This window comes from Pteropus medius, unplaced genomic scaffold, assembly GCF_902729225.1.
Source record: "Pteropus medius unplaced genomic scaffold, Ma_sr-lr_union100, whole genome shotgun sequence".
Taxonomy (NCBI): domain Eukaryota; kingdom Metazoa; phylum Chordata; class Mammalia; order Chiroptera; family Pteropodidae; genus Pteropus; species Pteropus medius.
Window position 1 is genome coordinate 9,658,274 of NW_024352785.1, and position 14,780 is coordinate 9,673,053.

The window sequence follows — 14,780 nt, forward strand, 5'->3', positions numbered from 1 at the left end:
CTTTCTCTTAAAGAGTTCATAATATACATTATTATACAGTATTTAGCTATTGAATCTTGGAAGCCTGGTTCTTTCTGTATCCTTTCTTAGTTTTCTTTCTCACTAAAATCTCCTCACCTCACTTTTCTTCCTCCTGACCCAAACAAAACTAACCTTTGATGGGTTGAAGGGAATACCCAAGTATGAAGAGCCACGGAAACCACAGCGATTTAGATTTGATCCTAGAAAATAAAAACATACTTACTTAAAGTATACCTTATTTTTTTTTACAGATGCTAAAGCAGTTAAATTACACAATCTTTCAGAAACAGAGTATTTTAGTACCAAAGCTTTGCTACTGTCTCCATTTTCACACTAGCTAATGGTGAATGCTTACTACATAACAGGTCTGTTCTAGGCTCTTTATGGAAATCTCATTTAACTTCCAAACCAGTCAGAGACAAAATAATGATTTTCTACCATGTTATCTTTTTACAACCCACCTCGCTGTATACAAAATGCTTTCATACTTTTCCTTCGGACAGACGATTTTTCATGTGATCAACATATTCAACCCCTCATTCTACAGAACAGAAAGCAGAAGCCCAAAGGTTGAGCGACATATTCAAGGTAACAGCTGGTTGGTAACACAAAAGGATCTAGAATCCTAATTTGCCATCCACTGTTTTTTTACTTTAACTGTTGCTTCTTTACAAGGGAGCAAGCTAAAGGTATATAAACTGCTCTAAAGTCACAGAAAGTATATGTACTTTGTAATTCAGTATTAGACAGACCTTAATTCTGAGTCCAATAATGTACTTCACTTTGAAGTACAAAGAACATTACAAGTTAGAATTTAGTCTCTACTCATTCAAAATATGTTTACTCACACAAATTTTTTTCCTATCTAAAAGCTTTCACTTTTCACGATATCAATGGACTATAACTGGGAACCAAAGAAAGAAAGAATATAGTTATCTCCATGAAAAAGGAACTTCTGTGCACTCTTGGTAAAAATGTAAAGTGGTATAGCCACTATGGAAAACAGTACAGAGATTCTTCAAAAAATTAAAAATAGAACTACCATATGACCCAGCAATCCCACTTCTGGGTATTTATTTATTTGAAGAAAATGTCAGCACTATCTGAAAGAGATATCTGTATTCCCACGTTCACTGCAGCATTATTCACAATAACCAAGATATAAAAACAAAACCTAAGTAACCATTAATAGATGAATACAGAAAATGTGAGACACACACACACACACACACACACACACACACACACACACACACACACACAGAGAGGAAGGTTATTCAGCCATCAAAAAGAAGGAAATCCTGCTTTTTGCTACAATATGAATGGGCCTTGATGGCATTATGCTAAGTGAAATAAGTCAGAGAGAGAAAGACAAATACTGTATGTTCTCATTTATAAATAAAATCTATAAAAGCTAAAATCAGAGAAATAGAATAGTGGTTTTCAGGGGCAGGAAAGGAGGAGATGGGAGAAGTGGGGAGATGCTGGCCGAGAGGTATACACTTGTAAGATGAATAAGTTCTGGGGATCTAATGTACAGCATGGTGACTACAGTTAACAATACTGTATTGTAAACTTGAAAATCTTTAAGAGAGTAGATCTTAATTGTTATTACCACAGAGACACAAAGAAAGGTAATTATATGAGGGGATAGTGGTATAACTAACATTATTATGGTAATCATTTTGTAACATATACATGTATCAAATCATCATGTTGTATACCTTAAACTTATGTCAATGATATCTCAATAAAGAGAAAATTAAACATGTAAAATAAAAACAGGTCATAACTACAATAAGAAAAAAATTATGGTTTTGATAGCTATTAGAAAATCTGCATGATAGATGAATAAGATAGGAGTGCAGCATCAATAGACTGTACATGCACTGCTAATTATCAAGCTGACTTAAAAATAGGCTTTGATGTGAGGAACTGGCTTCATATCTCTTATGACTAGTACATGACTAATTCATAATAACTGTTTTTCACTCTTCTATTCTCCAAATCAGGTACTGTACTTTACTCAGTTTTATATCCCCTGAAATATTTAGAATAGTAGCTTAGACATCAACTCTTTAAAGAATTTAGGAAACTATTACTAAATTTAAAACTCTCCACAAACCTTCTTCCCTTATCGACAACAAAAATAAAGATACCATCTAATGGTGATAGTTAACTTTAATGAACATGGTTCTCTTATCCTTGCTAAAGACTTAAATTGGTAAGCCATTTAAGACGTGCCAATATGTAAGGAGCCATAAAAATGCTCATACCCTTTGACCCAGTAATGATACATCCGCGGACCTACTCCAGTAACTCCAAATGTGAGGTCATATGCACAGAAACCGTGGCTTCAGTTTATAATGGTGAAAATTTAGAATAAATAACTCTTCTAAAACTCTCATTAAAGTTTTATATTCTACAGGTTTATAATGTTTTGTTAGATTATTTTTTTAAAGAATCTAAATGTACTGTCTTTTAATGTTTGACATATAGTTGGTGTTTATTATGAGCTTAATAGTAAAACTTTAAGTCTTAAAGTGAGGCATGACCTAATCATTACCAGGAGTTAGCTTTGCAACTTAATAATTGTCTTTCATGTGCAGGCATGCAAATAAAGAGGCAGTTTTTCCTAATAGCTGCTAGCTAAATACATTATATTCTCTAATAACACATCCCTCTACATACTCATGCATGAACACATAATACATATTACATCCATACATATTCCCATTTTTGTTGCTTCTCCTTCCCATCTATCCAATTTCACTTTTCTGAAGTAATCTGGCTTTTTATGGTATATTGCTATTTAAACTACTTCCATGTAACAAGATAAACTAGTTTGACTTTATGACTACCATGGTGAAAGATGATTCTCAGGGTACAGTTTCGACTCCTTTGGAGGTTATTAGCGCCATCTAGTGTTCCTATTCAGTAGTAGCAAATCAAACTGAAAGTGGTGTGGCTGCCCAATAATCAATTGCATAGCTTGAAAGAAATGCGGATAGATGCCTCTTGGGTCCTAACCCAGGCCCATATCAAAACCCTGAGAGTGGAGCCTAGTCAATCATATAATTTTAAAAAGAAAGCAATCCCTGTGTGATACAGTCAGAATAAAGAACCACTGATTTGGTGAAGGCATCCTCAACCATGATAGAGTCATAAGCTCAAGCTTGCTAGTTTATCTTGTCACAGGGAAGTATTTAGATAGCAATATATCATAAAAAGTCAGATTACTTCAGAAAAGAGAAACTAGGTAGATGGGAAGGAGAAGCAACAAAAATGGGAATGTGTGTATGGGTGTAATAGGTATATGTGTTTATGCATGAGTATGTAGAGAGAAGTGTTATTAGAAAATATGTGTTTAGCTATCGACTATTAGAAAAAAATCCCTTCATTTGCATGTCTGCATATGGGAGACAATTATTAAGTCATAAAGCTAACTCCTATTAATTGGGTTAATTGGGTCATATGTCACTTTAAAACTAGTTTTACTTTAAGCTCATAATAAACACCAACTATATGTCAAGCGTTGTATAGTGCATGTGCATTTAGATTCTTTGAAAAAGAATTAAGCTCAAAAATCTATTTTTTAAAATCTATTTTCTAAATGTCACAGATTAGTTTTAGAACTGCACCTAGACTAATTAAAAAAAAGGCAAGTAGAACAGTTTCTTTTGTGGAGATTAGAGATTTAACAATGTTTCACCAGACCTATGACTAGGGACAGTTGAGGACATTAGCCAGCCGCTGTGAGATCTTTAAAAAAAAATTCTCGATCTCCAATGCTTCCAAAACAGGTGCTCTACAATATTTTAAATCTGCAACATCCTCGATTCAGCCACATAAAACTATACTTACATTTTAAGCATATTATTTAAAAAAGGCAGCAACTGACTGAAAAATCTACTAAAAAAAATTCATTAAACATTTTACCTTTAAATAGTAAACCATCTTTTCTACATTCTCAAACACTTAATCTTAATAGTTTATAAGATCTATTTATACCTGATTAACTGAACACCTATTACAATGAGCCAGTACTGGAAATATCCAGTAACAGAAAGATCAAAGGACTAGAAAACACAAACTGCATTCTAATATTGTATCTAGTATTAACTAGCTATATTATTAGGGACAAATAATTAATCTCTCTAGACCTTAATATGCTCATTTGCAAAATTCTGGACTATAATATTCCTCCTTCTATTCTAGCTCTAAAACTCTCCAGTTGTGCCCTTAATCAGAGAAAGGAACACACAATTCCCAGCTTGATCCCTTGTTTCCTAAATTCTTCTTCAGGTTGATGAGAAGGGCTCCAATACTCCACAATGAGTGGTCTGACCACACACTTATTATTAGGATACCACTATGGTCTTTACAACTGTGCAGTTAAGTGGAATGCCAGGGTTAATTTTGATTAAATATTCACACTGACTTAAGTGCCATACATGACAGTCTCCAGTAGGGACTTATACACTTCAACTAGTAAAGCAGCACTAGTACATGGAGTCAGAAGCCTAGGAGTTCAGTCTGGCTATACTACTTACATGGCCTTGGGGCAGGTCTCTTAATCACTCTGCCTCTCATTTACCTCTTCTGGGGAAGGGAGATGAGGGGAAGAACAAATTTCATGATGTATTTGACAGTGCTTTTGAAAATTATAAAATATTAAATAATGTACAGCATTATTCCTGCCACTAGCGAAATATCAATAGTTATATATAACCATATGTTTTAGTTTTTGCTTATTTTTGTTGTGTGTTGAAGAGGTTAAGCTAAGACTTTTTCTAACTTGAATTTTTGAATTCAGAAACATTTATTGTAAACATTCAAACAATGCAGATACATAGAATAAAATTAAAGTATCTCATCCTGCATGCCCTACCTCTGTTCCCATCTACTTCCCCCTCCACGAAGATTTCCTATGTATACTTTCAGAGTTTTCCTATACATTTATATTCATAAATTATTAAACCAAAACACCTCTGTACATGTTGGTATTTATCATTTAACCATATATATGAATAATTTCATGTCAGTACATATACATATCTACCTCGATCACTTCACTACTGTATAGTACTCTCTACTAGACCATAGTCTATTTAATGGTTTCACTTTTGGTGAACATTTATTTTTCTTTAATTTGTTATTGTAATAAACAATGCCAAAACATTCTTCAACATATGTTTTTGTGCACATGTATTAGCTTCCTAAGGCTAGAAACAAATTATCACAAATCTGATGGCTTTAAACAGAAATTTATTCTCTTATAGTCTGGAGTCTAGAGGTCTAAAAGCAAGGTGTTGGCAGAGTTGGTTCCTTTTGTAGGTCTGAGGCAGAATTCATTTTACTCTATCTTAGCTTCTAGTCTCTGTGGGTTATTCTGGCGTTCCTTAGCATGTTATCACTCTAATCTCTGCCTCTGTATTTCATATGCCCTTCTCCTCTGTGCCTCAAATCTCCTTCTCCTTTCTCTTATAAAGACACCAGCCATTGATCTCAAGATCTTTATAACTACATCTGCAAAGATCCCTTTTCCAAATAAGGTAATATTCTGAGGTTCTGGGTGGGCATGTCTTTTTGGGGCCATTATTCTACACACTACAACATACATGAGAATATGTCAGGGTAAAAAATTATACTGCTAAAATGCCATTCAAAAGGTTGTAATAATTTTCACTTCCATCAAAAGAATATTTAAGTGATTCCCCCAGATTTTAGCCAACTTTTAAACTTTTTGCTAAATTGATGTTAGGTAAAAAATAATGCAACATCATTGTTTCTACTGCATCTCCCTGATTTCTAATAAGGCCATTGTCTTCTCAATCTTTAAGAATTCCTCAGTCTGGATGTTAATATTTTATCTATTATACATATTGCCACAATCTCCCACAAGTCTGTCACTTACCTAACTTTATCTTTCAGTACATAACATTTAAAACGTTTATTTAGTCAAATCTATCAACTTTTTCCTTTATGGTCTCTGGGTTTTAACATTTTTAGATTTTTAAATTCCCTAAGATTTTATGTGCTATCACAAAGTAGGACAGATATAGACCTATGATTTACAGAAAGCATATTCTACGCAGTATGCAAATGCCTTATAAATGAGAAAATATTGGAGGAGCCAAAGGATGTTCTGGGCTAAGTGTGAAAATATGTAAAGGAACAGTAAAGTTGGAGAAGATATAAGAGATTTAACAGTCTAACAACTGCTGACACTGAGAGGGGGGAAAAGATGTAAAACAGAAATTCTCTGTTCTCCAGAAGTTTACAATTCAGATGTAAGCAAAAATATTTTAAGTAATGGTTAAGCAGCAATGATTGAAAAAAAAAATGAGCAATGGGCTTAGAACCAATGAAATCCATGGAAATGACAGTACTATTGGAAAGAGAATACTGATGGGTCTCAAGAGATGGTGAGTACCAAGCCTAATTTTAAAAAGTTTTTAAATTTTCATCAAAGTATTAATAAATTTAAGAAAAACATACCTATAATAATTAAAGAGTTCAATGAACTTCTGCAAAATAAACTCATCCATAAAATCTGCACTCAGCTCAAGAAGAAGCACATATCAGCACCCCAGAAACTTCCTCCTCCTTCTGGTAACTCCTCAAAAGTTCAGATTAGTTTTGCCAATTTTGTACTTTATATAAATGGAGTAATACACTATGCACTTCTTCCTCTCAAAACACGTTTGTGACATTCATCCAAATTTTTGCATGTAAATTTTTCTTCCCCATAAGTTGTAAATTTTTCTTTCCCATTACTGTATAGTACTGCATTATGTGAATATTCTACTACATAATTTATCCATTATACTAACGAAGAGTAGTCTGTATAGTTCCTACTTCTGGGCTCTTGTGAAAAATACTGCTATGAACAGTCTATATTTTCTAGTAACTTTTGGTGAACACATGTTTTTATTTCTGTTAAGTATGTACTAGAAAGAACTGCTGGGTACATATGTTCAGCTTTGTAAATACTGCCAAATAGTAGTTATAAATAGGAGTTGTAAAAAGCAGTCAGCATTGTATGAAAAGTTGCAGTTGTGCTACATTCTCATCAACACTTGTTTTTTTTCTCCACCTTTTTCATTTTAGTCATTCTAGTGAGTATGTACCAAACAGAATTATTATGGATAATATGAAAGATCAGATAATAATAGGCAAATTTCTCAAAACAGATCAAATAATGAGAAAAGTAAGCAACCTTTAAAAAGAATATGGGTATTAAAGTGTCGTAGAAAACTTATTTCATTAGTAAAATGGTAGTGGGAAGTAAACACATATTAAAAAGCAGACAAAAACACAGTTCAATCACAGAGCCAGCAAACAATCCTTAAAAGTAGATGAAAATATAAGAAAAGACAAAAGCAGGAAGCATGATAAATAAGCAATCAATGTTCTGGTAAGTGTAACCTATAGTATGAGTTCTCTCACTAAAATATTATAGTCTATACTCTTCTATAGAGACAATGGTTATTTTATTTCAGGGGAATAAATATCAATAAAATTTTTCTAATATAAAATATATTTTAGCAAAAACTTACGGAATACCTTTTCTATGTACCACAGTATAATTTCTTACCTATACTGTGTGAGATATATTTCTTTAAGAAACTACAATGTATAATTTGATCAGGACATGAATTTTTAGTAGACAAACAAAAGTGAGAATCTGTAACACTACTTTACATGTGGCTAATATCCGACTTAAAAAAAATCCCAAGACTTTAACTAGTTAAAAAAAAAATCCTAGTACAAAGGGAAAACACAAATTACTTTCATTTTTCGGTGACTAGAATCCTGATCTCACCTCAGCCACAAGCTCCTAGAGAATGCGGACCATTATCTTGTAATTTGTCAAAGCCCTTCTCCACAGGTTTAGCAGAGTACTCTTAGCGGAACATTCAATAAATCTTATGCATAAGCATGTTAGACTCTGTAACTACTGACCACTATATCATACATGCTGCTTCATATAGCCAGTGAAAAGTGATTAAGTATTTATGTATTAAGTTCTGACAGACCTTGTTCAAAATGCTTAATCATTTTTAACAAGAATTTGTCAACAGGCACAGATTTAAAAATCATATAAAAAAAACCACTAGAAACTTAAAGAACAATAAAGTAGAAAGCCACAAACTAGGTCCGACAGCATCTACTAACAGATCAAACCTCTTCTAAATAAAGCTTTAACTTATTTCCCCAAAGTTCGTCTGGGTGAGATTTGTGCACGATTACTTCAACCAATGAACAACACTGTTAATTTATTTAATGCTGGCCCTTACGAGAGAGGTTAAGTGGTGACTAGTGATTAAAATTATGTGATTTTCTGGGAGCTTATTTCTTGATCTTTTCTAGGTTAAAATTTCTAATGTAAGTTAAATCAATGTTAGGTATTTTACACTTAACAGAGTGAATGACAGTTTATAAAATGTGTATATTTAGTTGATCAGGTAATTTCTAAATTTTAAGAATTTATCTAATTGATCAAAATTTATAAAGTTTTAAGAAGCATTAAAATGGCTGAAATGTATGAGCTCTAAGAATAAAGAGCTGCTAATGAAATGTTAGAGGGAAGTGACCAGGAGATTGAAATGAAACCTTTTGATGGCAGTGAGTTTTTCACTGAAGAGACCAAAAGAATGGCTGGTAATGAAAAAAAAGAGTGAATGCTATAAAACTAATCAAGCATAAATATCAAATACAAATAATCAATATGCAGTCACCGGCATGAAAGTACGTAACACAGGATGCTGCTAAAACTGAATCTCTCTTTAATCCCAGACAACTCTAAATTGTTCTGGCAAGAGATTAAAGGTTAGACTTGTTAAATGTTATAGATGAACAGAATGGGAATGTTGCATTACAAGAAAACAGAGATGAATAAAATATATTAATAATTAATGAATAAATACTAAGATAGTCCAGCATACTACAGCAAACATGACTAGTCACACTAAAAATAAAATGTTAAAACTCACTCACTGTCTTCTGTGGGAAGGACTTGCAGGGAGTAAATCCACTCTATTATATCATCTTTGTTTACCACATCTAAGGAATCCAACATATCCAGCCCAGAGAGCGCAAAAAATGCAATTGTCAATCTAAAAAAAAATAAAAAAAAAAAAAGTCAGTCCTTTATTATCAAACCACTGAAGTCTTTCTGGTTCAAAAAAATAATAAACTTATTCTAAGTTTACAATGATTTAAACAATACTGCCATCTTGCAAAATCCAAAAAAAAACCCAATTTGTTTTTACATTTAATAATATCAATTAAACCTTTCAGTTTTTAAAAAAGAGATATTTAGGAGTTAAGAAACCAATCCTACTCACCTGAATTTACTGAAGCTTGTATATCAGCAAGGTTAAAAGTAGATTTAAAAAAGAAAATTTCCTGCACCTGTTCAGTACATATAAGGTCAAAAACCTGAAAAAATAAAGACCTCAATTCTCACTAATTTGCTAAGAGTAATTATGCTTATCGCTGGTGCTTAATTCTTAAGGAATGTTAGAATAAATTTACCATTATTCAAATTTGTGTACAAATAACGAGAGCCCTTTGAAAAACTTATAATGAATTTTGAGAAATAAGGAGCACTTTAGAAAATACAAATGCATTTCAACTTCATTCTCCCAGAGAGGATCGTTCTTTGATGGAATGAAAAAAACTACATGACAACATCCCCTCCTTCCAAGAATGGACACTAAATCAGAAATCTAAGACCTTGTGCTTTCGTATAAAAACTAGTACCTTAGTGACTGCTTTTCATATAAGGAGTTTGTTATATATAATTCCTTTCATGTTGAGATGCATTCTACTGTGTTGTTTGGGCATGGTTATCTCATTTCCATAGCCTACTAATTCCTAGGTCTAATATGGATAAATTAATACTTCAAAATTATCTGGTCTAAAATCTTAAGAGCCATTTGACTCATTTTATAACCTTTTTAATAGAGATCTAAAAGAGAATTAAGCCTTAATGCCCCAAGGCATCTATTCTCTATATTAATTTCTTTCCTATGCATCTAGAATGGTATTAGCAACTTGAGAAATGAGAAAACGGGCACACTCTCTCTTTTTTAATTAAAGGATACAACTGTCTCTGATCCCAGGCTAGAAAAGGCTGGCATCCATTAGATAACAAGAAAACAAAGAGTAATTTAATCTCAACCAAAGCTTGAGGGCGAAAACTAAAACTAATGAGATTTTGGTACACTTAAGAAAAATAAATTTGGAGAAATTTACATTATTGAGAAACTATTACTACATATTAGACATGGAACTAGAAATTTCCACATATCAATTTAATTCTAACTGCCCACTAAGATTCACCTGAATCAGGGAGGTGATTTATCTGGATAAGATCAGGATTAAATTAAGGGCAGTAGAACCCCTTTATGCGGGAAGCTAGAGTTCAGAGCTCAGATTCTGCAGTCAAATGAATTAGGTTCAAATCCTAGATTGGCCAATTTATAGCCATATGTAACCTGAGCAGATTACATAACCTTTTCTAAAGCTGTCCTAAGTCCTCATCTGTAAATCACTGTTACACTTCACATAGTTATTGTGCTTACCTGCCCATAAGCGAGACTCAATAAATGGAAGATACTATTATTGGAATTTTCTCTGATTTGAAGGGACAAGAGTAACAAACATTTTAAGATCTAATCAGAGTCTTGCACCACAGGCCTTTTCTCCAGGTTCTCGGCTGGGAACTGCTCTTCTCCAAAATAAAATACTTTAAACTTGGGAAAAACTTCAATTTAACAACAGCCAAATTTGAAAATCACTGCTCTTGGTAATAAGTATGTCTCATGAAATAAAATCTGCCTTGTTTGTGGCATGCACTCAAATTAATGAATTAACTATAACAAATAAAAGACCTTCAATACAACATCTAACTCTTCTGGACAGCTCTCACAGGATTTTCAGTTTTGCTATAATCCAGAAAGTAAATGATTATAACCAGATAAAATTAAGCATCTAATAATTTAGCTTATTAAAGATTATAGAAAAAAGCAAAAGGAAGGAAGAGATAAAAATGGAGAACAAAATGAGGTTGCTGATAAAATAGTCTGTCGAAGTTCGATAAAACAAAGATCTTCCTGTTAGTAAAAAATACATACTAAAAAAACATAACCAAAGGGCTCTAAAAAAGATATTGATATTCTTTACTAAGAACCCGAGAAATTATTCAATCTTTTAAATTTTCTAGCTCAAGATAATGAAGTCAAAAGAATTCAAGTAATTTGCTTGAGATTTCAATGCCAATTATATACCAATTAATGATACTCAAGATTTCTGAGTGGTAGTGTGGTATTCTCCACGGGGGTGTTTTTCAAACCTGGCTGTACATTAGAAGCAGTTTAAAAACAATCAACTAAAATATCACCACCAAAACCTAGAAAGGCCTAGGCCCTACTCCACAACAATGAAATCAGAAATTTTGGGCAGAAGGTGGAGTCTGGGAACTTGGTATTTAAAAAAAAAAAAAGCTTCCCAGGTGAGTCTAGGCTTTAGAGGCACTACTCTAGAACTGTGGTTTCACTGGGGGCGATATTACTCCCACAGGGGACATTCTGAAGACATTTGATTGTCCAAACAAAGGGAGGGTGCTACTGGAATCTAGTCAGTAAAGGCCAGGGATGCTGCTAAATGTCCTACAATGTACAGTTCAGCCCCATTAAACAAAGAAGTACCTGGTCCAAAATGTCAACAGTGCTGAGGTTGAGAAATTCTGCTCTAAAGTCATATTGTTATGTGTTTATTAGTGTTTTCTAAATGACATGTTTTTCATTTTACTTGCTTCTGGATATAGACACAGATACCGGAAATCAGTCATCTGGTGATACGCCATCTTAAAATCTTGCATACTTATTAAGGCTTCAACACATAGCAGATGAGGCTAAGGTTTATAGGATTAACACAGCTATAGTGAAAAGCTTATGTTTATAAAGTAGAGCACACAGCTGGAAGCACAAGTCATTTGCGGCAAATGTCTGGCCTCCAAGAGGGAGGAAAGTATTCTTTTTTTGACCATACCAGAGTTTACTGCCAACATGCATTAAGTCTACCTGGTTTTGTCCATGATGAAATGTTAAACAGACCAATCAAACACACCAGAATTTTGAAAATGCAACCACAGACCTATAACAATTACAAGTTCGACTGTTTAAAAATCACAATAGGAAGATTTTTTTAATCCAAATGCTTTGAATTCATCTAAAATTAATTCCAATAAAATACATAATTTATCAACATATTTTTTAACATCCCACATCATTACGCGCCATAGACTGAGTTTTGGAAATCTTTTTTTTTTTTTTTAATTCATTGAGGTAACATTGTTAATTACATTATATACATGAAATCTTAATTTAGGTCTAGTCTTGGACTCTGATAGTCATTCAATACCTACAGATGGAGAAAGGCATATAAACAATGCTACACTCTTTAACAAGAATCTGTTCATCCCTCAAGGTTTAGCTCACATTATTTAACAAATATTTACTAATGCTTCTCATATGCCAGATACTATTCAAGACTCCAATGCAATACTGTCCAGTAGGACTTTGAGATGATGGAAATGTTGAAACAGAAATAAAAGTCATTGACCAATGTGGTGACTGAACATTTGAAATTAGTTCTGTAAACACAGAACTAAATTTTTAATTTAATTTTAATTTTTTAATTTTCAATTACAGTTGACATTCAATGTTATCTTAGTTTCAGGTATAATTTCATTTAACTTTAATTAATTCAAATTTAAATAGCCAAATGTGGCTAATGACTACCTTACTGGGCAGGGCAATCCTAGTCTTATAGATGTAAACAAGATAAAGATCCTGCCTTTACAAAGTTTACAATCCAGTGTGAAAAAAGATATTAAGCAAATAAACATATATATATATATATATACATATATATATATATATATATAAAATTTCAGGTGGTGATTGGAGGTGGTCTCTTTTGGAAAAGGTGATTAGGGAAGGCATCTCCAAAGAAATCTGGATTAGGTAGGTACCTGCCTTTCTACACGTTTCCACAAACCCTACACTAATATAGCATAAAACTCTACTGTAACTGTTTGCCTTATTCAGCTGTACTCCAGCACTTATCATAATAATTCTTGAACAAGTATGCAGAAGTCATCTATAAAGCTTCCAAAACTAACCCAGTCATGTAGTGTTCAAAATACACTGGAAACTCAGAGTTCAGAAATGCGGAGAGAGATCAGAGCAAAACCAATCTGCTCTCTCTTTCCATCCAGTCCGACGCAGCTTTGGACTTCAAAACACAGCAAATGCAGAGCAAAGATCGCCTTTTCCTCGCGTTCTTCTCATCCCCAGATTTTTACTCTGAATGACTAATTCAGTTTCTTAGCCTCTGCCAGATCACGCTCGTCGGCCTACTCCAGTTTACAAGGTTATTGCAAATATACTTTAACAGGCTACTTTACGAACAGCACCTCTTTGGCCAATCTTCTATTATTAGATTTACAGTTCCTGGAAAGTTAATTTCTCTAGAGGATCTCTCCCGCTCCTACACAGCAAACACCACACAGGTATTCAATTAAGAGTTAATGAGTCTACACCTGAAACTAATATAATGTATGTCAACTCTAAATGAAAAAGTTATTTAAAAAAGAGTTAATGAGTCATATATACGGTAACGGAAGGAAACAGACTTTTGGTGTTAAGCACGCAACAGCGTATACAGATAGTGAATTTATAACGTTGTGCACCTGGAATCTGTATGTCATTAACCAGTTACCTCAATTTAAAAAAGTTAATTAGGAAAAAAAGCACAGGAGAGGCTATGTATCTAAAATTCGATGATAAATGCTTTGTCTTTTCTCTTTTATACTCGCAAGTAATCAGGCCAAGTGACTCACTGGTTTTGGAAGAGGGAATAAAATGTAGCTCAGAGTTGACAAGAAAAATGGTTGGGAAGTGAAAAAGGCGGACACTGGAGATTCCAAAAGCCCTAGATTTACAGCTCCCTCACACTCTCCCGCCGTAGTTCAGAGAAATGAGTGTGACCACAGGCCTCCTTGAAAGCGGAGGCACAGGGCAGTGCCAAGTGGGCGGCGGCGCAGCCCCGTGCGGGCGCCCAGTTAGCCATCAGGCTCCGCGGCGCCTTTCCGCTGGGGCCCTGAGCCCAGGCCGGCCCTGTTAACTGTGGCCACAAGTTACCTGCTGGTCTCGAGCGAAGAATAGCGCTCCGGCAAGACCTGGAGGCAGCGCTGGAAGAACCGCACGTGCCGGTCCCGCAGGAAATCCAGCCGTTCTCCCTCACCGGTCCCAGCCTGCCGCTCGTCCTCCGTGGCCGCCATGCTGCTACGGAAGCAACGTCGGCTGTGACCCGGAAGCAATTGGCGAGCAAAGCAAAGAATCCCTGAAGAGTGAAACCGTAGGGCGGGGGCGCGTGCGCCCACCACAGTCCGACCCAGTCGGTGACTTAAATTACTGCGCACAGTCAACGGAAAAATTTAAGCAACATTTTCTCTCTCCTGTTTCTCCCTAAGTAGCGCACGACCCAACTTTTTCTAATCTTAAGCATCAAAGGTTTGCAAATAACTTGCAAGTCTTGTAAAATTCAGCCTACAAATCCACAAATCTCTCCAGAACTTTTATCCTCGTCCGTGGGAGGAAGCGCAAGGTCAACAGCTTCAAGGTCGCTTTGAGAAAATCGAGGCCCTAAACAACTTGAGGATGTATATATGAAAACAGGAA

The 14,780-nt window shown here is 34.4% G+C and overlaps 1 protein-coding gene across 2 annotated transcripts in view; it reads right to left on the bottom strand.

Moving 5' to 3' along the window:
* The window catches only part of PGGT1B (protein geranylgeranyltransferase type I subunit beta), a 42,227-nt gene extending 27,704 nt beyond the window's left edge, over window positions 1-14,523 (bottom strand). Inside the window, exons 1-3 of one of the 2 annotated variants that reach the window (XM_039848486.1) lie at window positions 14,241-14,380; window positions 9,025-9,143; window positions 154-221 (exon numbers count right to left, since the gene is read on the bottom strand). In XM_039848486.1, coding sequence (XP_039704420.1) covers window positions 154-221; window positions 9,025-9,143; window positions 14,241-14,380 — 327 coding nt within the window. Of the gene's footprint in view, window positions 1-153; window positions 222-9,024; window positions 9,144-14,240 lie in introns of both variants that reach the window. The other variant, XM_039848485.1, reaches the window with a different exon arrangement.
* Between the last annotated feature and the right edge of the window lie 257 nt (window positions 14,524-14,780).